Source organism: Emericellopsis atlantica (genome assembly GCF_019669845.1).
Source record: "Emericellopsis atlantica unplaced genomic scaffold F5Z01scaffold_6, whole genome shotgun sequence".
Classification (NCBI taxonomy): Eukaryota; Fungi; Ascomycota; class Sordariomycetes; order Hypocreales; family Bionectriaceae; genus Emericellopsis; species Emericellopsis atlantica.
Window position 1 is genome coordinate 178552 of NW_025764708.1, and position 25685 is coordinate 204236.

At 55.0% G+C, this 25685-nt stretch overlaps 10 protein-coding genes across 10 annotated transcripts; 6 read left to right on the forward strand and 4 right to left on the reverse strand.

Moving 5' to 3' along the window:
* The first annotated feature begins 1121 nt into the window (after positions 1-1121).
* On the forward strand, positions 1122-3116 carry F5Z01DRAFT_648678 (tRNA synthetases class I, catalytic domain-containing protein). The gene has a single exon (XM_046263045.1). The coding sequence runs from the start codon at positions 1195-1197 to the stop codon at positions 3067-3069; it is 1875 nt and encodes a 624-aa protein (XP_046120501.1). The 5' UTR covers positions 1122-1194; the 3' UTR covers positions 3070-3116.
* Positions 3117-3991, reverse strand: F5Z01DRAFT_648679 (uncharacterized protein). Its single transcript, XM_046263046.1, has one exon. It carries the CDS (start codon positions 3849-3851, stop codon positions 3132-3134), a length of 720 nt encoding a protein of 239 aa, XP_046120502.1. The 5' UTR covers positions 3852-3991; the 3' UTR covers positions 3117-3131.
* A 1257-nt stretch (positions 3992-5248) lies between these two features.
* On the forward strand, positions 5249-7252 carry F5Z01DRAFT_719662 (quinate permease; the record flags this gene model as incomplete). Its single annotated transcript, XM_046266560.1, has 5 exons — positions 5249-5631; positions 5705-5892; positions 5950-6169; positions 6221-6767; positions 6820-7252. Exons 1-5 carry the CDS (start codon positions 5394-5396, stop codon positions 7250-7252), a joined length of 1626 nt encoding a protein of 541 aa, XP_046120503.1. The 5' UTR covers positions 5249-5393.
* A 608-nt stretch (positions 7253-7860) lies between these two features.
* F5Z01DRAFT_634162 (uncharacterized protein) lies at positions 7861-8732 on the forward strand (the record flags this gene model as incomplete). The annotated part of the gene is made up of 2 exons (XM_046262031.1): positions 7861-7895; positions 7943-8732. The coding sequence occupies 2 exons, from the start codon at positions 7861-7863 to the stop codon at positions 8730-8732; spliced, it is 825 nt and encodes a 274-aa protein (XP_046120504.1).
* A 1540-nt stretch (positions 8733-10272) lies between these two features.
* Positions 10273-11190, reverse strand: F5Z01DRAFT_697321 (uncharacterized protein; the record flags this gene model as incomplete). The annotated part of the gene is made up of 4 exons (XM_046266310.1): positions 10273-10765; positions 10818-10870; positions 10933-11065; positions 11114-11190. The coding sequence occupies 4 exons, from the start codon at positions 11188-11190 to the stop codon at positions 10294-10296; spliced, it is 735 nt and encodes a 244-aa protein (XP_046120505.1). The 3' UTR covers positions 10273-10293.
* Positions 11191-11662: 472 nt separating this feature from the next.
* Positions 11663-12685, forward strand: F5Z01DRAFT_634164 (uncharacterized protein; the record flags this gene model as incomplete). Its single annotated transcript, XM_046262032.1, has 3 exons — positions 11663-11745; positions 11800-11923; positions 11969-12685. 3 exons carry the CDS (start codon positions 11663-11665, stop codon positions 12683-12685), a joined length of 924 nt encoding a protein of 307 aa, XP_046120506.1.
* Positions 12686-13911: 1226 nt separating this feature from the next.
* Positions 13912-17617, forward strand: F5Z01DRAFT_741941 (archaeal flagellin N-terminal-like domain-containing protein). The gene is made up of 8 exons (XM_046266863.1): positions 13912-13983; positions 14072-14588; positions 14648-14803; positions 14864-15135; positions 16553-16762; positions 16839-17136; positions 17188-17340; positions 17409-17617. Exons 1-8 carry the CDS (start codon positions 13954-13956, stop codon positions 17552-17554), a joined length of 1782 nt encoding a protein of 593 aa, XP_046120507.1. The 5' UTR covers positions 13912-13953; the 3' UTR covers positions 17555-17617.
* A 139-nt stretch (positions 17618-17756) lies between these two features.
* Positions 17757-19012, reverse strand: F5Z01DRAFT_634167 (uncharacterized protein; the record flags this gene model as incomplete). The annotated part of the gene is made up of 2 exons (XM_046262033.1): positions 17757-18102; positions 18150-19012. The coding sequence occupies 2 exons, from the start codon at positions 19010-19012 to the stop codon at positions 17757-17759; spliced, it is 1209 nt and encodes a 402-aa protein (XP_046120508.1).
* Positions 19013-20778: 1766 nt separating this feature from the next.
* Positions 20779-23933, forward strand: F5Z01DRAFT_478245 (subtilase). Its single transcript, XM_046260052.1, has 4 exons — positions 20779-21478; positions 21531-23399; positions 23456-23706; positions 23759-23933. The coding sequence occupies exons 1-4, from the start codon at positions 21032-21034 to the stop codon at positions 23850-23852; spliced, it is 2661 nt and encodes an 886-aa protein (XP_046120509.1). The 5' UTR covers positions 20779-21031; the 3' UTR covers positions 23853-23933.
* F5Z01DRAFT_697338 (bacterial leucyl aminopeptidase) lies at positions 23506-25294 on the reverse strand (the record flags this gene model as incomplete). Its single annotated transcript, XM_046266311.1, has 5 exons — positions 23506-24099; positions 24157-24254; positions 24310-24534; positions 24588-24989; positions 25043-25294. 5 exons carry the CDS (start codon positions 25292-25294, stop codon positions 23925-23927), a joined length of 1152 nt encoding a protein of 383 aa, XP_046120510.1. The 3' UTR covers positions 23506-23924.
* Positions 25295-25685: the final 391 nt, after the last annotated feature.

The following is a 25685-nucleotide window of genomic DNA, read 5'->3' on the forward strand; positions in this document are numbered from 1 at the left end:
AGGGTCTCGTTCGCGTGCCAGCGCGCGGAGGGGTGGTCAACAATGTTGAGTGACATCTTGCTGTGCGTGAGTTCTCTCTTGGATTTCTTTCGAATGCTTCTTGGTTGTACTCGGCGGATAACATGTCCATGAGCAGCAGTGTTGTGTGTGTGAAAAGGGGTTTTATAGCATGTCACAAAGGGCCGACATCGGCGCACCTTGCTAACCAAGGGAAAGAGGTAGAATCAGGGGTTTTGGACTGATAATCGGATGGCGTGCTTCTTCTGCCTGTTGGACCTGAGCTTCGTCCGATCAATAACATGGCCCAAACGCAGGACAAGTGTGGTCGATCTATTGGCTCCTTGGGCAGCGTGCCGGATCACAAGAGTCGGAGGCTGATCAGCATATAACTGAAAGTCACGTCATCTCATTAGGTATGCCCCTGAAGTCTGTGTAGCTCCTAGCAAACAGGGCATCGCATTCTGCGGGCCGGAGCTCGTGCCAGGCAGTGTTGCAAACACTCGCCGATATCGTGGCCATATAGATTCTGATTGTGGCCATTGTTCCTCAGCCGCATTCTAGCATCTGTCGTTGTTTCATATCTTCCTCTCAAGGCCTGAAAATGACTCTGTGGCCCTGAACTCTTTGGCCACAAGAGCGATCCTCGTGGCGGTAGTCAGGAACAGGTGACTACCCTGCACAACATGAACCCTCAATCACGTATCACCGCCAAGACCGCCGATACTGGGACAATGTACAGTAATTGTTCCAGATGTGGGTGAGGAGGAGTGAGTAAGGTGAATTAGCTTGACCCATCGCCTGAAACAAATGCTTCTCTTTGTGTTTGTTGAAAACGTGTGAAGTGTTCTACAAAAATGAAGTGTTCAATGAGGCTAGATATTGACAAGACAGCATTCATGGAATCTTTCCCCCGATGAGTTTCTGGTGACGTAGCAGAGGCAATCCGGATCCATAGGATAGCAGTCAGCAATCGAAGTTTTACTTCGATAGAACAATCAAAACATAGGTACCTTCAAGTTGGTATGCTGCCCAGGGTGCTGCGATAATGACGCACGTGATACAAGTGGGGCGAGGGACCGCGGGGCAGATCCCGCCCGAGTCAACCCCTCCAAAACTTGACAATTCGACGAGGGGCACGCGCGCAAGCTTTGTTCTTCCGAGTCAAGCTCTTCACAATATTCCGACACCAGCAAGATGGGCGCCCTCGACATTGAGACACTCGTCCCGGCCATCGTTGCCGCCGACTTCAAGACCCTCGAGCCGCACCTGCTTACTCTCGAGAAGCATCTGACCCTTCGCACCTACATCGCCGGCTACGACCTCTCCGACGCCGACAAGAAAGTCTGGTCGGCCCTGCGAAACAACAAGGTAGCCATTGGGCTGATCCGCAAGGGTCAGTTCGCGAGCGTGACGAGATGGTTCAACCACATTGAACAGGCGCATCCCGAGGTCAAGGAGGAGGCCGTACCTAAGCCTAACAAGAACAAGGGTGGCGCCAACTACAACATTCCTCTCCCTAATGCTGAGAACGGTGTTGTCACCCGCTTCCCACCCGAGCCCTCAGGCTACATGCACATCGGCCACACCAAGGCTGCCCTTCTCAATGACTACTTTGCCAACGAGGCCTTTGACGGCAAGATGATCCTCCGTTTCGACGACACCAACCCGAGCAAGGAGAAGCAGGAGTACCAGGACTCCATCGTGGAGGACACCAAGAACCTCGGCGTCAAGATCGATCGCATCACCCACACGAGTGATTACTTCAAGGAGATCTACGAGCATGCGCAGAAGCTCATCAAGAGCGGCAACGCCTACGCCGACGACACCGAGCCCGAGATCCAGAAGGAGGACCGCATGAACCGCCGAGCGAGCAAGTGCCGTGACCGTCCTGCCGAGGAGTCGCTGGCCATGCTGGAGGAGATGAAGAACGGAACTGAGCTGGGAAGGAAACACTGCATCCGTGCCCGTATCCAGTTCGACTCGAGCAACGGTGCCATGCGTGACCCCATCATCTACCGCTTCCCCAACTGGGCCGACAAGGCGCCCGCACCTCACCACCGCACTGGGTGGGAGTGGAACATTTACCCGACCTACGACTTTGCCTGCCCCATTGTCGACAGCCTCGAGGGTGTCACCCATGCTCTGCGCACGACGGAGTACGCCGACCGCAACGAGCAGTACCACTGGTTCCTGAATGCGCTTGACATTCGTCGCGTCAACCTGTGGGAGTTCTCGCGCATCAACTTCATTCGCACATTCCTCTCAAAGCGCAAGCTTTCCAAGGTTGTCGACAGCGGCAAGGTCAGCGGCTGGGACGACCCCCGCATGCCCACCGTCCGCGGTATCCTCCGCCGTGGCCTGACGACTGCCGCTCTGCGCGAGTTCATGGTCAAGCAAGGACCCAGCCGCAACATTGTCAACATGGATTGGCATGCTCTGTGGGCCACCAACAAGCGCATCCTCGACCCTGTCGTGCCGCGCTTCACCGCGATCGAGAAGCAGGATGCTATCCTGGCCACACTGACTGGGGGACCCGAGGCTCCTTACTACGAGGATCGCCCCCGTCACCAGAAGAACCCCGACGTCGGTAAAAAGTCTGTACGCTTCAGCAGCAAGGTCTGGCTCGAGCAGGCTGACGTGCTGACCCTGGCTCCCGAGGAGGAGTTCACCCTCATGCAGTGGGGCAACGCCATTGTCAAGGGTCTCGACAAGGCGTCGGCACCCATCAAGGAGCTGCAGCTGCAACTGCACCTCGAGGGTGATTTCAAGAAGACGGAAAAGAAGATCACATGGCTGTCGGAGAACCCTGACCTGCTGGAGGTTGAGCTGTGGGACTTTGACTACCTCATCACCAAGGATTCGCTGGATCCCGAGGACAACCTAGACGATTTCCTGAACCCCAAGACGGAGTCCATGAGCCTCGCGCTCTGCGACCCCACCGTCAAGGAGCTCAAGGCTGGCGAGTTCCTGCAGCTCGAGAGGAAGGGCTATTTCCGTGTCGACAAGGCGGCGGGCGAGGGCCCCGAGGGACGGGCTGTTTTGTTCAAGGTGCCCGCTGGTGGAAAGTGAGGGTCATGTTTACAGCTTAGATGAAATAAAGATGTCCAAAGAAGCCCTCTGCGCTGCTTTAATTAGAGATCACTGGGGCTAAAGAACGATATTTCGACAACTTTCCACTCATCGCCACCAAAGGCAAACGTTTGTCCCTGTGAGAGGTCATTGGCAGACAAGATGTGGTGGCATGGCAAGCTACCAGCGCCCATGTCCAGAACCTTTTCCCACCCACGTTCACCAAATTGCCATCTCTCCACGCTGATTTCTCCCGCTTTCCTGAGGAGGCCTTGACAGTACTGCCCTGCCAGAACCACCGAGCCCCTGGTGTCGTTGCCATTGTCCATCTGCACCACGACACTTCGAATCTTGTCGCCCGACACGGGCAACACTTTGACATCTCTCCACAGCTCTTCGTATTCCGTCTCCTTGCCCGTGGCAGGATTGAGCATGACACCCTTCTCTAGCGTTGTGCCATCGGGCTGTGTGTAATTGTCCCCTTCATCCGCGACGCCGTCGGTGTCCGTGGTGCGCGAGTCAATCCAGTGCGCCCAGCGACCGCGTGTGTGGTCACCTGCGGGCTCGTAGGTGGACGTGCCCGCGATAGCCCAGTCAAGCTGGTCGGGCATCAACTGGACTGTCTCGGCGGATGGTGATGGCCAGTCTGCTGGTGCTGAGGCGGGGCGGAGGGCGCGAATGTCCACAAAGTGACTGCCGGGGGAGGTGACGACAATGGTGGAGGTTGGCTCGCTGGCGTCGTCGGGGAGCCAGCGGATGTACTCGCGCAGGGATACGCTCATGATGGTTGCTGATCGGTGTTTTGGGGATGGTGAGGTGAAGTTGACAAGCTGTATACTGCGAGTCCCACGTCACTGTCAGGTCGATGTGGAGATGCCGCAACTGGAGTCTCGACTCTCGAGCAGCGACATGCAGATGTGGATGTAAATATGAGTGACTGGCCGGGTTGACCCTTTCACACCATGGGAAATATATTTTCTTCTACGCGGTTTTTGACTCGGTCACCATCACATCATTGCTACAGTTTCTCGGGTGCACCATGCACGCAAGCTTGCCCCTGCCGCGCGGGTTTCCCTCTCTCCGATTATCGAATTTTTCCTGAAGAAGACACGACGAGAATATGAAAGGCATCAAAGAGACCTGGAATGTACCTTGGACTGGCTCTAATTCAAAAATGTCCTCTTGCCATTGCTATTGCCGGGAAACGACGTTCATCGGATACCACTGCACCAGATTCTGAACGATCATCAACTTCACAACGCGAGAATGAAGATATTCAAAGGAATCGAACATGGAGAGCAGCATGGAGTATCAATGTTCCTGAAGCGTTTGTATTCATTGCAGGCTGAAGCCAGCATCCGTCGGATTCAATTGAGTGATCCTGTTCCGACAGGTACTTGGCATGCCAACGCTGCGCAAGATACAAGCGTCAGCCACACGATCTTGGAAGAGACTTTCAGTCAGTGACTCCGAGTCTGAAGTACCAGGCTACGAGAGAAAATTGCGCTCACTGACATTTATGAGAACAAAATTGATCTAGCCTGTACTGCTCAGCCTGATGCCGAGTCTGTCAGGGCCCGGGGCACATTAGATGGCCCTCACGTCAACATGGGGTTGCGAGTCGCGAGTCGCGAGTCGCGACTCTTCCTCCGCTAATGAGCACGGACAGCTATAGAGACATTTCCAACATCCAGTCGCCTTCCGGGTGTGGCGGTCTGCCGGACATCCTGGGGTCCTTCACGTGGGGTATCAAGTGACTATACGGATACTTGGAGAAACGATAGACCCCGCAAAGTCGGCACTCATGATACGGATGAGGTGCCGTCTTGCCCAGCTGCAAACTAGACTGTGCACGATTAGGGGGGTCTGCGACTCTGCAATGCCCTGGAGACGTCAAGACTCAACGGACCCAAGTCCGAGACAAGGGCTGGCGATGAACCCGGATTCCGGAAAGGTAGCTAGGCAGCTTGGCCCGTCTACGGACCTCTGGAGTATGTGATCGGCTTTCTCACCGATCCCCAACCACGTTCTTGCACAATCGGACTCTATTGCGGACCTCGCCCCACGGGGTTCATGTGGGGTAAGCCGTAGACCGTGGGTTCCCCAGAGGCGGACCGAAAGAACGGGGGTTGTTCACGAGTCAGTCGAGGGACAACGGCTTGGTTTGAATCCATTGTACATATAGCTTCCTCCTTCTTGACATGTCGAGGAGAATTTCGATCCGCTCGCCCTCTCATCACTAGCAGATAGGTTGATCAGCCACTGCAATCAATCTTGGTCTCTTACTTCTTCTCGCACCGCCAGACACACAACTGCCAGCAACCATGGGTGGCGGAACTTCCATCTGGGCCTCGCCCGATTACAAGAAAGATCCCAGGGAGATCTTCAACAAGAGGCTTCTTCTTCTGGCGTTGACGACTGCCTGTGCAGGCTGCGCTTATGGATTCGACCAAGGCAATATTGGCGGTGTCCTCACATTCCCTGCCTTCCGCTCGACCTTTGGATACGATGAGCTCTCCGCTCAAGCTGCGGATGAGAGAGAAGGCGTGGTAGCAGGCATGCGTACGTATTTCATCTTATCCTGAAGAGCGTGAATGCCAGCCCTTTGTGCCATACTGACTTTTCTTCTGTGCAGTTTCGGCCGGCGGCGCTGGAGGTGCCCTCATTGCGGCCCCCCTTGCTGACTTCCTCGGCCGCAAGTACGCCATTGCCATCATGAGCACTGTCTTTATAATCGGCGCTGCCCTGCAAGAAGTCCCTATCCTGGACGCCATGTATGTTGGCCGATTCCTGGCCGGCCTGGCTATCGGCGCCACGTCCATGGTACGCTTCCTCATATACATACCCCTGGCACGATACGTCTGCTAACAATCCGACCAGCTTTCACCCCAGTTCCTGGCGGAAAACTCGCCCAAATCCATCCGTGGCACACTGACGACCTCATACAACCTCATGATCATCATGGCGCTCGCTCTTGCCTTTTGGATCAACTACGGTATCAGCCGCTGGCCAGAGGAGCAGTTCAAGACGAATAGATCTTGGCAACTGTCCCTCGGCATCCAGATGATACCAGCGGGCTTCGTCATGATTTCGATTTGGTGTACGTTTAAGTTCCCGTGGAGTTGTCGATCCGCACACTGACAGTAGCCAGTCCTCCTCGAGACGCCGCGTGCTCTGATCGCCCGAGGAAAAGACGAGGAAGGACTCAAGAACCTCTGCAAGCTCCGCCAGCTGCCAGCTGAGCACCCCTACGTCCAGCAGGAATACAACGAGATTGTGGCCCAGACCGAGAGCGAGCAAGGCAGCGCCAGGAGCTTCAACTACATTGCCGTGTTCAAGTCCCTAGCAGGCAGTGCGACCAACCGACGTCGCTTTCTCCTCTCTATGCTGCTGTTCCTCTTCCAGAAGCTGACCGGCACCGACGCCCTCAACTACTTTGCGCCTCAGATCTTCACCATGATTGGTGTTCCGGCCGGTTCCAGCTCGCTTCTGACTGTTGGTGTGTATGGCATTGTCAAACTGACGGCCACCATCATCTATGTGTCGTTTATTGTCGACCGTGTCGGCCGCCGTATCCCGCTTCTCGTCGGAGGAACAATCCAGGGCTGTGCTATGCTCTACATGGGCCTCTACCTCCGATTCGGCAACGTGGAGGCTGGCGCTGGGACCAACGCTGGAGGCATTGTCGGGATCATCTTGTAAGTCGATACGCTCCAGAATGGACGTGAACATGTGCTTACATCTCCGCAGTATCCAGCTGTATGCCATCGGCTGGTCTTTCGGCTACTCGGTCGCGCCCTACGTCGTCACCGCCGAGATCTTCCCGACACGCATCCGCTCCGTCGGCATGTCGCTGTGCTTCTGCTTCAAGTGGCTCGTCACCTATGGCATCACCTCGGCTGTCCCTCACATGATGCGCAATCTTGGCTACGGCACGTTTCTCTTCTTTGGATGCTCGACCCTGTTCGGCGTCTGCGTCTTCTATGTGATCTTGCCCGAACTCAAGGGCCGCAGTCTCGAGTCGATGGATGATCTCTTTGAGCGCCCTCTGTACAAGATGTGGAAGCATGCCTATCCCACCGAGGAGGAGAAGGTGTACCATACCACTAACCCGGTTTTTGAGGAGAAGGAGGGTTTCGAGCACGTCACGAATGTCGAAACACGCAAGGGAGCCGATGTCTAAATGCTTCTCTTCTCATGGATGTATGCGAAGAATGGGTGGGATGTGAGGGAACGGCTTATTGTGTTCGTGAAGAGCGTGAATACAAATTTTTATCCAATTTGATTTTTGCGCGTGACATAGCGGAAGCTCCTATATTTAAAATGAGCCCGGGAAAACTCATACATGGACAGAGCTCTCGGAGTGACATAGAATAGTGCAACCCTAGGAGTAGGACCTTGACATGTGCTGCTCAACTTAGCAATGCTAAAACGCCTAAACCCATTGTTTGTTTACTGTTTCATTACATACCAGTACTTAGGGACGCTCAACAAAGACTGCAACTCGATACACTAAATTTCTATCTGAAGTGGAACTGGTGTAAACTCAACCGCGCGCTCAGTGTTAACGCATGCATCGGACGTGCCTATTGGATCGCCGACGCGTCAAGGATTTTCATATTCACTTCAGATTGACAGTACCAGAAACTCTCTATCTTTGCTAGATTCTTTCAGAACTTGCTCACACTCCTCGAACGCATACCATCCGTTCTCTCTCACTTACATGCTCCTTGATCGCCACGCATCATCCTTCTCCTTCTCCTCATCAACCTACAGGTACCAACGGTCACTATGCAAGACTCCGACCTAAGAAAGATCATGAAACGGTAATTCGAGAGTATCTACGACGTCTCTATTGACTTACCGTGAATAGATACCAGGAGACGACGCCGAAGGATTTGGTAATCGTCTGCGGCTCGATGGAGTATCACGTCCACAAGTTGATCAGTGCTCTCTCACCATTCTTCCAGAAGGCTTGTGAAGGGGAGTTCAAGGTATTTTTTGGTTCTCGAACAAAGATTTGTCGACTAATTCAATCCACACAGGAGGCTCGTGAAGGCAGGCTTCACCTTCCTGACGATGACCCGAGGTCTGTCGACGCTATGGTTCAGTGCGCTGCCACCGGCTCCTATCAGCTAGCATCACATACGGTCGATGGAGGAACCTTGCTTGATCATGTCAAGGTCTGGGCACTGGGACAGAAGTACGAGCTCCGAGGATTTCGAGACGCTGCACTTGGTGGATTTCGTGGCGCCTTTGGGAGCTACTGCCGTTCATATAATCTGCGCGACAAAGAGACGGCATCGGCTGTTGCTGAAGATTTGATGGAAGCTGTCGACTACGTCTACACAAACACAGTTGCCGATCAGATCTCGTCCACCCGGAGACAGCATGATACTGTCTGGACTAATCAACTGCGGGAGGAGTTGGCTCGCCGACTTGCAAGGAGTCAAAAGGCTGTTGTGCGTGAAGAAGCTAGACGCGCTGCCCAAAAACATCATGCCTTCGCTTTTGAACTTCTCATCGCCCTCGAGGAGATAGCGGGCGGCCCCCCTGAGGATCCTACCGTCGAAGGTAGCGACAGCGCGTCCAGTGCCAACTCCACTCCTCATGAAAGCATCGAGCAATTCAGGGATGAAGCCCAGAGCTGTGCCCAGATGTAAGGGCCGGGTGTGAGAAACGATGGCCATGGACAACGTCTTCATCCATGGTTCAGGACTTTGGGGCTCGCGCGGGACAGGGGGTTGTTACGGCATGCTCTCTTGATACAGATCCTTCCACAATCAGATCGAATTAATTCATCAACTCGAAAAGGCAACTTCGAGCATCAGCGTACCTACTTCTGCAACCTCACAATCTTGCTGTTGGCATTAGCGGCCTTCAGCTGCGCGACCAGGTCACTTGTGTGCGAAATTGCGTCTCTCGCTCCATCCCAGATCTTCTTCTTTTTCTGAACTTGACGCAAGACGTGACGCTGAAGTCGACCTTGTACCCAGTGCAAAGCAGGAGGACGTCGGCGTCTTTGACGGCCTGCCCATCGGAAACCCCAATGCTTCTTCCGCCGAGGGATCCCTTTCCTTGCGCATGGGCGTGATAGATCCATCTTTTAGGAGCGGGAAGATGTCCTCAAAAGCTTGAGAAAGACTCAAGCCGACAGGGAGACCTGTCTCGTCGGGAACGTGCTACGCGTGACTATGAGTTCTGAACCGCCTCATGGCCGATTGGATGACAAAGAATTGCGAGGCGCATGTGCAGTCTGGGAAACAGGCTCTCCAGGACTTCGGCACCGCGTTGTCAGACAAGGTTAGATGAGAGCAAAAGAAGGCACCGACGTTCCATCACATCACCATGATAGCGCCGCGCCGATGGGATACTTCGACTTTCGACGCACACGGGATAGGAAGAGGGCCAATTCCACACGCGGCCGGGCCCAGGCAGGCCGCTAATGAACATGAAGACCTTCTCTTCCCTCATGGTCTCCCGGCTATGATGGGTCGTCAGTGGCTGCCAGGGTTTTGTCCAAGACCTTTTCACTCTCTGAATGACCACGTATCGGGATCTTCCCCGTGAAATTCTCCTGCCTGATGACGAACCTGCCAACATCGCGGTATAGCTGCGCGTTGTGTAATGACCTCTCCCGCGTCCAAGTCTCTTCATCAACTTTCTCCCAGGCAGAATCATCCTATCTCATGCGCATGTATCTCGAATTGAGAGACTTGGCCAATATGCTGCGGTACTCTTGCAATAGAAATTGTGTCTTTGGAATGTTTGAGTTGTTGGGTCTGGAAGGATATGAGGTCGGGGTTGTGCTCTCTGTCTGTCAGGGTTCTGGGCCCCTGACGTGCAACATGAACAGGCATGGAATACTCCAGAGCTGGATTCCGAGTCAAGGGTCTGAGGATTGAGGCCTGCAAGGTCTTGGAATAGACAGGGCAATTCCCACAATATGAATGGTCATGACTGGGTGTATGTTCTCCATCTTATTGAGAACCTACTACTTCACTAGGTCCCTGCTTAAAGAGATGTGCTTTTCATTCGGCAAACTGTCTTGAATTCCTCCGACGTCCCCACGCCAGGTATGCGATGCTGTATGTATGTCACCAGACTGTTGTGACCAACACGGCGTCCCATAGTTCGCACAGAATCCCATGTTCACATGTATCCATGTTCCTCCCTGACTATGGAGGTTGTGATGACAGGGGGAGACAGCTGGCAAGAGAAATCCTAGATGTAGCAGAAGCTCTTGAGTAGGACCCAGAGGCAGAGGAGTACAGCTACTACGAAGGAAATAAAATGGGCAATCCGCTCCACCTTCTGACCAGCTTTGCGCTTCACCAACTCGTCGCAGAGAGAACCACACAAGTCAGTGGCCAGGGATGGGACATCGGCCCAAAGCGTTTCCATTGCCCTGCGATGCGCCAGGTTGTCGGACGCCCCGTGACGAGCCAGTGCGTTCACTAGCAACGAACGCAGTTGCCTTCCCTTTTCCGGCGTCGTGTTGCGGTAGATCACCGACACCGCGTGGTGGAAGAGCGAGCGCTCAACGTGTCCAGGGAAGTCGTTGATCATTTCTGAAAAGTGCTTCAGGGCGAGAGCGCGCAGGCCCGGGACATCGTACTTATTAGCCAAGATGAAGACGTGCGAATGGAGGGGCAGTCGTCGGACGGCAGCTGGGGGTTGCTGCGTTGCCCCCCAACTCAGGAGCAAGTAGTTTTTCAATCTTCGTGTAGTTCCCGAAACACGCGTACTCGACCAGGGCGGCGATAGCCGTGGGGTCGTCGTCCGACAAGTCGAGGATGGCCTCGCCCAGTTTTTTGGATTTGTGAGCGTGATACTGCATTGTGGGGAAGAGAAGATACTTACATTGACCTTGGTCTTCTTGTTGTCAAAGAGATCCCTGAACAAAGGAGATTGCGCGGCGAGAATAGACTTACGAAGCTTGAATTCCTGACCAGAGCAGGTGATGGTACATTCGGCCCCGAGTCCATCTCGAAGACTGAGATAGGTCAGCTTGGTGGTTTCAAGGAATGTGTTTGACACTCACGCTTGCATAGAAACGACTAGAAAATGACTAGCAAAGTCTACCAAGGGCTCTGCAACGGAGGATTGATTCTTGGGCATGGTGGCGGGTGTTGCGAGGGTTTGCTGAGGTAACTGACGAGTAAAGAAGGTCAGGGCTCTTGATGTAGTAGATGATGACGAGAGAAAAAGAAGAGTTACAGAAGAATACAATCTCTAGTGTACAAGATGAAATTCAGGTGTGTGACCGAGGAAGCTGTCAACGAGGCAAAAAGTGCTGCCTCCTTTCGCAAACAAATAGTCTTCCCGTGGCCCCACTCTGGCCTCGTTCACCTCAACTGATGCTGACCAGTGACCAGACCAGAGCCGTGAATTCAGATTCACCGCATTGTGGGAAAAAGCTAACATGAATCTGACCGTAGGTTGAGAGATGTATCTTGGATTACGATCAGCGTGTTCTCCACAGTCTTGCGGTTCCTGGCTGCATTTCTCTTCCTACAATATCACACTTTGACACTGCACTGCACATACACACCCACCCTGCTCTACAAGCTGTGCAAACAATTCTGATTCTATGTCCGACCACAAAGAAGAGTCGGGTGCGGGCACCAGCCCCCCGCCAAGGACCATCGAGCAATGGACCTCCATGCTCCAGAAGTAAGTCATGCCTTCACCTGCCGCTCGCCGAGGCCCCTGGTTGAATCAATGCAGCCTACGACGTGGAAAGTACGCAGATTGTACGATCCAGAGCGTTGATAGAACGTATCGAGTCCATAAAGCTTTGTTCTGCTCCCAGTCCAGTGTTTTCGAGGCCGCTCTCGACGGTCCATTCAAGGTAATCCCTCTGACATTGTGAATGATGCGCTACTAAAGAAACCAGGAGGCACAAACTGGCGTGCTCAACCTGCCTGAAGACCACCCGCAGGCTCTGGAAGCGCTTATCGACTACATCTATCTCGGAGACTATGACGCGAGCTCCTTGATACCCACAGAACCAGATAGGAATCAGTCCCAGGAACAGGAACAACAGACGGTCGATCATGCCTTCGATCACGCTGGTTTCGTTTTACCTTTCGCTCCGACCATGGCTGATCTGGAGCAAGTCCCACTCCACGCGGAAGTCTTCATCCTCGCCGACAAATACGACCTCCGAAGCTTGTGTGGTTTTGCGTCGGAAAAGATTCTCGCTCTCATCGCAAAGAATCGTGATCATATAGTTGACGAAAACTTTCTGCAGATCATTCCTCTTCTATATACGCATGAAGCCTTCAAAGACGAGGAAGAATTGCGCAAGGAGGTGGTCAAGGCATTATCCTGGGCACCGTTGGCTAACGATCCAGAGCGAGTGCGGGATGTACTTGCCGAGGTTCCAGAGTTGGCCCTTGACTTAGTCTTGTCTCTTCAAAAAAGCCCCTTTCCGCAAAACGTGGTCCAAGAGGCGCTTGAGCGCCATCGATCTCAAGTTCGAAACCACATTCGTTGTAACTGCGGTCACAGGATAGCATTGGGATACTCAAAGCTTGCCGGAAAGGAAATTAGTTTCGCTTGCCGGAGATGTGGCCAGAACTTGCGAGACTTCTCTCACACGTTGCGTTAAGCAGGCAGACTGTCAGACGCAAGAGCCACGAGTGTAGAGCTGAGGCTATGGTCTCAGGGAAACACGGACTTGCTCGCCTTGAGAGATTGAGACAGACTTGAGATAGATGACAATGGGGGCGCTTCGGATCTAAATAACATTTCACCAGTTTCTAGTGACTTCCGATGCTCAAATCGAAAATGGCTCGCCAGGCTCGATTCTCAGGTGTGACAATGTAACCCGTCTAACCGTCTGGCTTCAAATTCGTGAACAATATATAAGGGATCACTATGAATCGCGGGACGTTCATTCAAACCCTGGAAGCATTCTGAGGTCCGGGACGAAGTGTCGGCGATGAGTTCCCGGGAAAGTTTGAGGCAGCCTACATGTATGGACCAAATTAGCATCCAGCCATACAGTTGGCCGCTTCAATGGCCCCTGATATATACAAGACGCTCTACTCAATGAATGCAATGCCTTCTGGCTCCTGGCCAGTGGCCTGAGGCGCAGCACAGGACTGGTACCGACCAACATACATGTTTGAGACAAGCAGGGGATCCACCGTGGACGACCGGCTGGATTTTACCGCCGATGGTAGCTGAGTGATCTCCCAAAAATCAACATTAACCTGCATTTGCCAAGCCGGGCTCTAGGATTGAAGAGTTCAATCAGTTCCGTACGTCCACCGCTAGCAAATGCATCGGCCAATCTAACAGGGACAGGGGAGGAAGGAGAGGGTTGCGTCTTCTATTCCTTCATCAGTCTTGTGCCAGTGAATCTTCAGCATGAAGCATGAAGATTCATTCGGAAGAATTGGACACAGGACCTTCGGATAAAGCAGATTCCCGTGTCGTCAATCAAGTCCCCTGATCCTCGACTGCGCTCCATTACCGCGCCGCACCCCTGCATTGGCTCAGACTCTCTGGCAGACGCGGTCAAAGAGCGTGACCGGTCAGGCGGTTCTCCAGCTGGCGCACTTACATGCCTACTATGCTCGAGCCTGCTGCAGACTGAAAGACGGGCCGGAGACTTCTTCACCCTCCAACATCGTGCCGCCCCCTGCCAGGACGTGGAAGTCCCCTGTGTGTTTATGCGCCTCCCGATCTTTGCACACCGACAGCGAGGCATATACTCAAACTACACTGTGATTCAATTGGTCTTAAAGAGCCCCAAACCCACAATGAGGTTGTAAATAGAGGCGCGGAATCCGAAGCCCGCCAGAACAACAAGCTCGATCACGACTGAACGGCCACTCTAGTATCTATACATCTCCTACTGTGGAATTCACGATGCTCGAAACGCCCAAGGAGGCCGTCGTGGTAAGCACAGATCCCTTCATCTGCCCAATGGCACCGTCGCCGCCTGCTGCCCCAGCGCATCTAGCTAATACGACACGTCAACAAACAGTTTGTCGAGTCCATCCTCCTAGCTCTATCACTCGCAGCCGTGGTAGCCCGACTGTTCGTCCGCCGGGTACACCAGGGGCAAAGTCTCACTGTCTGCGACTGGCTTCTCGTGGCCTCCATGCTCGACGCCATTGCCCTGTTCACGACCGACATGTTAGCCTACAAGCTCGGGGCCCTGGGACCTTGGCCAACATCGGTGGCCGATGAGATCAGCTTGAAGAAGGTCACGTTTGCGGGCAACTACTTTTACGACACGGGCATCTACTTCCCCAAGTTGGCGCTGTGTGCGCTCTACTTCAAGCTCATCCCGCCCACGATGCCGAAATTGCGCAAAATCATGCACGCCACGAGCGCGTTGACGGCGACGTTTGCACTCACTACATGCTTCCTAGACACATTCTGGTGTGGCACTCGACCCTCGGTGAACTGGAGCTTGGGAGAGGGAGCCTGCAGTACCTACGATTCCAAAGAGGTCTTCCACATTGACTGGGTCATGAATATTGTGTCTGATGTTATCAGTAAGCCACATTGCAGTGTTTGAAGGTATTCAGGGGGTACCCAGTTGACACGCTCTCAGTCTTCAGCCTTCCGTTCCCGCTTCTTAAAGGATTGCAGCTCAAGCCGCGCTACATCGTCGGTGTCGCTGCCATCTTCTCTGCGGGCATCATCACTGTGGCTGCCAGTGTGAGCCGCTTCGCCACGGTTGAGGTTATTCACAACTGGCCCAACGTCTGTACGTTTTCTCTTCACTGAAATCTCCTCTTAGCGCCCCAAGACTGACAAAAGACTGCAGATATCCTCTCCATGGCCGAGATGGCAGCAGCCATCATCGTGGTCTCGCTCCCTGCCCTCAAGCCGCTCCTGCGCCGTCGCGGAGAGGGATCGACAGGACAGTACGGCACTGGAGCGAGCGGGCAAAGGGCGACCACGTCGAGCCACGTCAAGCTATCCTCCGGAAGGGATCCTTACATGGCGACGGCACACGTGGGTTCTGCGGAAGATTCAGGCAGCGACGTGGAGCTGCGCAATGTCGGACGCAGCAACATGATCTACAAGACGGCCCATGTGAGCGTAACGTACCAGACGCGTGAGGACACGGGGGAAGGTGAAAGACAATCCACGCCGAATTGACGACCTGTCATTTCACATCGGTCTCTTGCGTTTTGGTCAGATGGCTTGGCTTGGATTAGAACGGGAAGAAGAAGGGCTAGGAGCCGAAAAGAGAACTCGGGACCCAGGTATTAGACCGGGGAGCGTTGGCCCGAACACCCGGAGCAGCGCAAATCCCTGACCCCTGCGGGAGGTGCATGCATATAGGCAGTCACAGATCAACCAACACTTCTTTGAAAAGGTCCGAAAAGGCCGGAGCAAGCAACGGCGCGAGAGGCATGATCTCTGAGCTTCTGGTACCAGATTGTGGCGGAGCTGCCCGTTTCATGATATTTAGTCGTCTGCAAAACAGTGAGTCTCAGAGTGTAGATGGGAATATGCCACACTTCTCCATCTGCAAGTACATTGACTGGACCTGAGACACCTCATGCGCGCTGACTGGTGCTGAATACAAATTTATCATCATCAGATAATGGAGCAATTTAGCCGCCACACAAGCTTTTCTGGGCACGACGGCTATTCAGGGGCGGCATAAGCCACAGGCCCTCGCAAGCAGCCAAAGTTGCGGGAGGCTTGGCTTTGTATTTAGATTAAAATGCTACTCTGACTTGTATGCACCGTCCTTGATTAAAATTCTGCGGATTCAGGGCCAGGTGTGGCATCCTTGATTAACCATTTCGCGAAGCGAGTCGACAGGCCTCGCCAACATCTACCAACCAAGTCATCATGATTGATAGCCTTTGCTTATATAGTGGTTTTAGTTTTTCTAAAGATATGCTGATCAAACAATCAGTAGTATTATTGCTGATAGCAACATTGGGTACAACTTGTCTGACACCATCCAGATCTACTACCCCTTTCTTGTATGAGGGCGAGAAGATTTGTCGAGAATCTGTGTCAACCTACCATCGTCAGCAGCGACTGATTTCAGATTTCGCATGCAATACCAAAAGAAGGCTTTAGACCGGCCGTCTCGCTTTTTTCGAGGGTTCAATTCTGCCGTGCCGTGCCGCCCCCAAATGTGCATTGCATATGTATGTACGGGCAAGGAGGGAAGCCAGGGATTCATGCGGCGTGGTACCAACAGCTCGTATCTTCAACTGTGCGACCTGTCCAGCGTCACCTTGAGCCCCTTGGCTCTTTGAGGAGGCCGGGTGGTTTTTCTCCGAGTGCGAGATATATCAATTGGAAGTGCGGTTGCGTCCCTTTCCACTACGGAAGCCGGCACCATACCACGTTTCTCTTCATTCTTCCTCGTCTGGTTTGAGCCGTTTGTGCCGCTTCTTTGTGACAAGATGGCATTTTTCATTGACGGCAAGGACTGCATGGTATGTATACTTCTGTCGTGTTGAACTCTTGCTGACCAACGTAGATCTCCGAATGGATCCTGCTGGCCATTTCTTACGTTTTCGTCGCCTTGCGCGTTTACACGCGCCTCTTTCGTCTGCGTGAGAAGCTCAACTGGGCTGACTGGCTGCTGGTGGCCTCGGCCATCAACGCCCTTGGTCTGATCATCTGCGACACGTTGACCTTCCAACTGGGGGTCATGGACGCCTGGGCGTCTTCGGTCGCACTGTCAAAGGTACGAACGCAGAGGAGATATAGCATTCAAGCACTGTTAGAGAGACGTGATCCATAGCTGACCACACTCCGCACAGATCAGCTTCGCCTCCAACTACTTTTACGATGTCGGCATGGGCTTCCCTAAGCTGAGTCTCATTGCCTTTTACTGGGCGTATTTCCCGACACACGCCAGCCCCGGCATGCGCAAGGCTCTCTGGGGCATCACCGCCATTGTGATAGCCTGCTATATCACTATCCTGTTCGACGACACCTTCTTCTGCGGCTCTGATGTTTCGGTGCAGTGGTCCCAGGAGGATGGCGCCTGCAGCGTCTTCTACGCCCCGGAACCCTTCATCGTCAACTTTACCCTCAACTTGGCCTGCTATCTCGTTGGTTCGTAGCAACAGCCTGCTTGTCAGAACACAGCTAATCCGCCTGCCACAGTCTACGCGCTTCCTCTCGCCCTGCTGATACAGGGTGTTCTCAAGCCCTCCAAGGGGGTTGTCTTGACTTTTGTTCTCGGTGCCTTGACCATTGCTACCACGATGATTCGCTTCATCACACTCAATGTCGGGACCGGCCAGGTCAATCTCGTCTGTGAGTCTGACAGCTTTGGCTGCTCCTGTTCATGTCGGAAACGTGTTACTGACAGCCGTCTTCTCCAGATCCTCTCAGTATTCTCGAAATGACGCTGGCCATCGTCGTCGTCGCCCTGCCGGGCTTAAAGCCTCTTGTAGATGGCTCCGCTCGCCGCCATCCCCCGGTCCATACTGTGGGAGTGAACCACCACGACAAACCATACTCATCTTAGACGCTGGCAGAGGGTTTGCGCGTAGAGTGTGCAATTGGCAAAAGGGGTGGTCGATAGAGCGGCGGTTGTGAAGACATGTACATGTATGCATCAACCCCTGAGCGGGGAGCAAGGAGGGAAAAGAATCAATCAATGAGCCTAAACGCAACCTAACACGATTCCCCCCTGAAGTTACTTCCCGAAAAAAATTGATCCCTATTAGTCACTCGACGAAATCCTCCCTCGCGCCAGCTGCCACCGCGTCGTCCGTCAGCACCCGCCACCCTAGCATCGCCATGCCCTCCGCGCATGAGAGCGCAATATCAAAGGACTCGCGCAGCGCCGCAGCCAGACGAAAGTCAGGCTGGTGCGGCAGCGCCCCGTTTGAACCGGAGATACCAAAGGCGCCGTGGAAGCTGGGTACGGCAAAGGACACGTTGCCCATGTCCGTGGAGAAGGTAAAGGGCTCCTCGCTACGCGGGATAAAGGTGACGCCCCGCTGGGCCATGAGCTTGGTGTACTCGTTGCTGAGGGTGTTGTTGATCCGGAGGTTCTTGTACGTGGGCGCGCTGCAGGGGTCAGTCACCTTAATATTCGAACATGGCAGCTCACTCACTTGATGTAGTCCACGGTACAGCCGGTCGACGTAGCAGCTGCTTCAAAGCATGCCTTGACCCGGGCAAGCAACTCCTCCCCTCGCTGGACCGTGGGGCTGCGAATGTAGTAGTTCATTCGCGTGTAAGCTGGGATCACGTTGGGCGACGTCCCGCCCTCCTCGATCACGCCGTGGATCCTCTCGTCGGGGTGGATCTGCTGTCGCAGCATGGAAACGCTCGTGTAGGCCGCAACGGCAGCGTCGAGGGCGTTGCGTCCATTCCAGGGGGCGCCCCCGGCGTGGGCGGTCCGTCCGTGGAACTGGACCCGTAGCTTGAGGCTGGCGACGAACTTGACACCCGCAATGCCCCTGATGGGCTGGGGGATGACATGTGCGCTTGTGGGGTGCATCATGATGGCCGCCGCCGTATCGTCTGGGAACGCGCCGGCCTCGAGCAGCTTGACCTTGCCGCCGCCGCCCTCTTCGGCTGGCGTGCCGAGGATGCGGACCCGGCCTTTGACGTTGGACGCCGCCTTGAGAGCCGCCGCGAGGGCGAGAAACCCTGTAACGGACGAGGTGGCGATGAGATTGTGGCCGCAGGCATGGCCAATGTCTGGCAAAGCGTCGTACTCTGCGCAGAAGATGACGAGGCGTCCACCAGAGCCGTACTCTGCCTCGAACGACGTGGCCAGCCCGTGGGCATGTCGCGTCACCTGGAATCCCTCGTCTTCCAAAACTTGTGTGATTGTGTCATGCGCGACCGTCTCCTGGTAGCCCAGTTCGGGATGGCTATGTATGGTCGTGTTCATGACCCAAAGGGCGTCACTGCGCTTCTGGATTGCCTCACGCACATGATCAAATGCAGTGTTGTCCATCTCGGCCATCTTGTCAGTAACTTGAAAGCCGCCTCTGTGTAGATGCAACTCTTGAATTCGATCAGGACATTTCTGGGTGCGACGTGCAACTTAAAGCTGGGCTGTCACGGGGCGTCCCGCTTCTGCATTCCATCAGAGACAACAAGGTTCGAGCTAGTTGAAGTTCAGCGCCCACATGAGACAAAGGAGTTGATTGAAGAGCGATAATGAATTATCACCAGTAAAATGGGGAAGGGATCGTGCGGTTCCTGTGGGAGTTGCAGGGTTCAGCCGAGGGCCAGCCGAGCTCAACTGTAACAAGTGGAAGCACATCACAGCGACCAGTCGTTTGGAAAATTGAAGTCGAGCCGTCGAGTTGCTGAGATCAGTTCATCTTGCCCATTCCGGTCGCCAAGCGCAACTCGACCGGTTCCGTCGACGGCCACGCGATTGATTCCAGTGTCGACCATGTAGCAGTTGGAGACCTCGACCGCTATGAGACTTGAATTATCCAGTCTGCCCGCTTTCCTCCACCCTTCGTCGCACGTGTGACGTGTCTCCTGAGTCATGCCGGCGTCAGGTAATCCCAGAGTGATTGTAAGGCGCTTTGTGCTAGGGAGTCAAGTCCATTTGATTGCGCCATCACCGCTAAGGTCGATTGCTGATCAGGAAGACCTGCCGGTAGACGGCATTTGTTGTACAGGGCGACTCGCGTACTTATGCTTCCATCCGCGCACTACTTGCTGCAATGCTATGTAGATAGTTCCAAAGGCTTGAGGACGTGCTATTATTAGCACCCTGCTTCATGTACTACCTACAGCTTGGGAGCGTGCATATGTGCCGGGAAACCAGCCAGGGGGCTAGGTAGGATGCTCCTATTCCAGTCCTTGTTCAATCCTCGATATACTCTTACGAATGTGCGCAATCGGACGGGGGCAAATTGCTGTGGGCATCATTATCTTGCAATCTAGGGAAAATATGGAAGAAGACAGACAAAGATACTCACTGCTGCGATCCTATGTACAAATACTATATGATATATGTGGATAATTTCCTCGTCGGGCCCGCGAATTAACAATCAAGTGACCAACCTTGAATCTTGATGGGATCCTCGTTTCGAGAGTCCGCCACATGTTATTAATGACAATCATTCTATCTGATGTCGTGTAATCCCCCTCACACCTTGTTCTGGGGTCGTCCTCGCACTCACACAGAGCATCATGCACGACACAATTCGATCGAGTCGATGCATCCGCCTGTCGTCCAGCTGCCTGCGTCAGCCTTCCGGTCACCTGACATCTTCATCAATGTCTACTCTTATCGTACGTATGTCCTGAGCATCATTGACTTGCGCGCCTCTCGATGGCATGGCTGATGTGATCAGCAGTCTCCTCGTCCGGGGTATCCACGCGCTGCTACTACTACAGCGATGCCTTGGCAATCGGCTCATGCAGCCAGCCCATCGTCCCTCTTCCCTGCCTGTTCTCTCGGTCGTCTTTCCTGGAAGCACGCGACCTGAGGCCGGAATCGCGGATCGCGGCATCGTCCACGATTCCACGCGATAGCCGAATAGGCAGGTCAAGACTAGCGCTGCTCGATAGCAACGGACTCTACGTGCATTTAACTCTACGCAAAAGCATAATCAGAGCACGATCTCCGGGGTCCCTCGAATTGGCCTCCACCCCGGCCATGCAGCGTGCCGTATTGCCGGCGCGATTGTGCGTTTGGTTCCTTGAATCCTTGGTGATGGAACTTTTTGCCTACTCAATCAGTGAATCACACAGACCATGAACAAAAGGACAGCTCGGCACTCCACATTTGTGTACCTGGGCGGTCGGGGACCTTTGTTTGATGGACTCATCGAGTCCATGGTTGGGCTGTTTGCTTGCTCGACCCCTGCTGGCCGTCTGTTTGTTTCCTGATGTGGAAGGTCTGCTATCGCGTCCGCCTCGTTGGTGGCCATGTACCGATTGTATATAACATAAAGGCAGTGTCGATTCGTTTACGCTGGATAAGCCTCGCAGCAACGCATTGTCCACCGCCTTCACAATGCCGTCTCTTCACGTTGCGGCCGTCGCCTGGCTGGCCGTAGGCCTCGCTGAGCACGCCCTGGCCCAGGACTTCCGCGCCAACCAGTACATTGTCGAGTATGCGTCGCAGAGCAACGCGCTGCGGGCCCGCGACACCCTGGCCAGCATGGGCGACATCCGCGTGCGCAAGACGTACAACAGCGCCGTCTTCTCGGGCGTCAGCATCGAGACAGAGGCCTTTGCCCTCGACGACCTGGTCGCCATGCCCGACGTGGCCAACGTCTGGCGCAACCACATTCACAGGCTCGATCCCATGCAGATGGCGGCCGAGGCCGCCGAGTTTAAGGAGCTCGACGGCATCGTCCACAACACCACAGGCGTGGCTAAGCTCCACGCAGATGGAATCCTGGGCGAGGGCGCCCTGGTCGGTGTCGTGGATACCGGTACCTGGTATGAGCATCCGGCTGTGAGTACTTGGAGCCTATCCTGTATCGAATCTGAGCGCTGACCCTCCACAGCTCGGTGGCTGCATCGGTCCCGAGTGCAAGGTCACCGGCGGCTATGACCTCGTAGGCGACGATCCCTGGCGTCCTGGCCTGGAGAAGGAGCCCGACTCGGATCCCAAAGACAACCAAGGCCACGGCACCCACGTAGCGGGCATCGTCGCCGGCGAGAACGACTACTGGAGCGGCGTGGCGCCCAGGGCCAACCTGCGCTCGTACAAGGTCTTCTCGGCCGCCGACAGCCCCGAGTCGGACGACGAGACGGTCATTGAGGCGTTCCTCATGGCCGCTGACGACGGCTGCGACATTATCACCTGCAGCATCGGCAACTTTAACGGATGGCCGCAGAACGCCTGGGCCGTCGTCGCGGACAGGCTGGTCAGCGAGGGCATCTTCATCTCCGTCTCGGCGGGCAACGAGGGCGCTGCTGGTCCCTTCTTTGGCAGCACGGGCTCGTCCGGCAAGGATGTTCTGGCTGTTGCGTCCATCTCGGCGGACAAGCTGCCTGCGCGCTCATGGACGGCCATCTACAGCGAAGGAGACGAGGATACGGAGGTCACCGAGGCCTATCTGCCCGCGACCGACAGCTTCCCCGAGTCTGTCAACGGGTGGGAGATTCGCCCGCTCAACTTTGACACGACCGTCGTCGATGATGCCTGCTCCCCGTATCCTGAGGACACCCCCAAGCTCGACGGCGTCATCCCCCTCGTGCGTCGCGGCACATGCGCGTTTGTCGTCAAGGCTGAGAACTTGGCGGCCCTCGGAGCCAAGTACATCCTCTTCTACAACAACGAAGGCACCATCACGACGCCACAGAGTGTCGAGGGTGTCCTGGCGGCCATGCTCACGGCCGAGACTGGTGCTAAGATTATCGAGACTGTCAAGGCGGGCGGCAATGTCACGGGCGACTTCGCCTCCGACTCGGATATCCCTGCCTTTGTCGACTGGCCCGCCGCCGGCAAGGCGAGCGACTTCACCTCCTGGGGCGCCCTGAACGACCTAACTGTCAAGCCAGACATCGGTGCCCCTGGTGGCCAAATCTACTCGACCTACCTGGACAACGGCTACGCGGTCCTCTCAGGCACCTCCATGGCCTGCCCCTATGTCGCTGGCGTGGCTGCTCTGTGGGTTAGCCAGAACGGTGGTCGCAAGGCACTCGGCAAGGAATGGGCGCGCTCTCTCGGCCGCCGCATCATCAGCAGCGGACAGCCCATCCCCTGGTACCACGCCTCGGTGACCTACCCCGAGTTCGAGGCCCCCGTCGAGCAGGTCGGCACCGGTCTCATCGACGCCTGGAAGGTCCTCAACTACGACACGCAGCTCGACTTTAAGACCATTGGCCTCAACGACACGCACTACTTTAGCCGCTACCACGACGTCGTCCTGACCAACGACGGCAAGAAGAGCATCGACTACACTTTCAGCCACGCACCCGCGGCCGGCATCGAGACGTACACATGCGAGGACGACGACTGCCGCGTCAAGACCTGGGCCGAGCTCGAGGCCATCCCCCTCGAGGTCGACGTCAACCTCCCCCGGTCCTTCACCCTCAAGCCCGGCCAGAGCAAGAAGGTCTCGGTCAACTTTGAGAACCCGGACAAGAAGGGCTGGAACGCCGAGGCGCTGCCCGCGTACAGCGGCAACATCCGCATCACGGGCAGCAATGGCGAGGAGCTGGCCGTGCCCTACTTTGGACTGGCCGCCAACCTGAAGCAGGTCGTCTCGCCCATCTACCGCGCCGGCTACCCGACGGCCGTGTCCACGCCCAACGACACCTCGATCGAGGAGGACGCCACCTTTTCGTTCGACAACAGTGACGACGTGATGGATTTCCCTCGCATCGTCGCCCGTCTCAAGTGGGGATCCGCCCAGATCCGGTGGGATGTGAGTTTCTCGGTATCATTATCCTTATGATCCTTTACTAACATGACATGCCCCAGATCTTCGAGTCCGACTGGACCGAGCGCAAGTGGTCCTGGCCCCTGACCCCCGGCGATAACGGCTACGTGGGCACCGTTCACGGCCTCGACAAGTCCACCGGCTCCGTCGACTACCCCAACATCACTGTCACCTTCCCCGTCGTTTGGACGAACCGCAACGGCGACGCCGCCGAGAACCAGCTCCTGCACGAGTACTGGTGGCCCCAGGGCCTGCTCGGGAACGGCTCCAAGATCGAGCCGGGCAAGTACATGTACGTGGCCATGAGAAGAAACGTGAAGGTACCTTGCTAACGTGTCGTGTAGAATGCGCTTCGCTGCGCTGAACCCGTTTGGTGTGCCGGAGCATGGCAACAACTGGAGCGTGTTCAAGACGCCAAAGATTACCATTGTTGAGTAGACGAAGCCTTCATGTTGGAGACTATGTATATATAGGGTACAGACATGTATGAAGCACTTCCTACCAGCCACCTTACCAAAAAGACGCCTCGACCAAGAATCCCACGGTTAGTCTGCTGTGCTGCAGGGCGTGCGCGTAGAACGAGCTGCGCGGCGTGTCGTTGGCGGTGTGAATGTACGGGCTGGAATCCGACATGGTGTCGGCGCACACGTAGGACGCTGGGTATCCAGCAGCACGTGCCGCTGCGCTTCACATGGTCAGCCTACTACTCAGTGGATCGGTCGGAAACATGGAGTGCACGTACTGGTCAGAGCAGCCGTAGCCGCATCGATCCGTGACGAGGCCCAGGGTCGTGTACACGGGCACCAGGCGCTGCATGTAGGTGGTCAAGCTGGCGTCAACCTGCAAAGTCAGCGTTTCCTAGTACATGGAGCGACAAGCCACGGAGGGCACGTACGTAGTCTGTGTAGACGGCAATGACATTGTTCGTCGAGTAGCCCGTCATGTCTTGGTTCATGACGGCCAGGACGTCGACATCATCGGCAGCGTAGCGGTTGAAGACATCACGCGCGCCAAGCAGACCACCCTCTTCACCGCCGTAGAAATGGAACTCGAGAGTGTTGCCTGGTGCGTATCTGGCGGCGGCCAGGGCTCTCAGAGCTTCAAGAATAGAAGCAACGCCCTGGGAGGGTTAGTATGGACGTGAACAGACACTAGACACTGAATGTGACTTACAGAGGCGTTATCGTCAGCGCCAGGAGCCCTGCCCGAGACACTAGCTGAGTTGATGCTGTCATAGTGCGCCGTGACAATCACCCTTTGTGAGGAAGTGCCCGGGATGGTGGCAATAACACTGGGCTGGTTGAAGGAGTGTGTAAACTGCTTGACAGTGATGGCAGGGTTGGTGGATGCTGCCGACCGGACTGCGTTGAGTACATAGCTTGCGCTCGTTGCAGCATAGGAGCCCCTGTAGTATCGATTGTATATATTAGACAGACCGGTGATTGTGCTCTGTACGTTGCTTTGAACAAGCCTGGCGATAATAGGGTTGGCAATGCTCTGCTTGCTGGGTGCAGGGTAGGGTGACTGGCGCTTGGCCAAGGCAGCGTGACGGCTGGCGCCGAGTTCCTCGAGTTCCTAGACACTGTGTCAGCGGCAGTACGAAAGGATTTCATGGGTGTAAGGCCTACCTGGGTTTCGGTCACGTCCATAAAGTGGACGTGCTTCAGCATGTACTCATGAATCTTCTCCTCTTCCGTGACCCACGTTCCTGGATCGTCGTCAGAGGTCTTGAGGAGACGCAGCGGCTCCACGTCTCCAGACGAAGCTGCGGCGGCCGAGTGGGAGTTAGAGGCTTCGAAGCTGTAATCCTCGGTGGCTCGGCATGCGTGAGACACCTGGACAAGAAAAGCGCCGGCGGCGAGCAAGACTGGGGTCCGCATGATGAGCTTGGGAACTATGAGTGTTGGGACAGAACAAGATGGTAGTTTCATTCAGTCCCAGGTCCTCTGTTGCTTCTTATACGTACAGAAAGAGATACTAACTACCGTGAACCCCCTCAATTCAATTATGACCTCTCGCTGTTAAGTAGATGCCCTTTTCGTGGTGGACCGTCCGGCCGACAGCGACCTCCTGGAATGGGCCTAGCACCGGCACTTCCAACTTCCCTTCTCGGGTCCAACCGAACACTCAATGTGACCACAGCTCACAATGCCGGTTTGCTAGCCACTCATAACACGAGGACGCTCTTATCTGCATGGCAATATCACTGCAACTGCTGCGAGGTGTATATGGCAGGTGACACGGGCGAGTTGCAGCAACGATATAAATTAC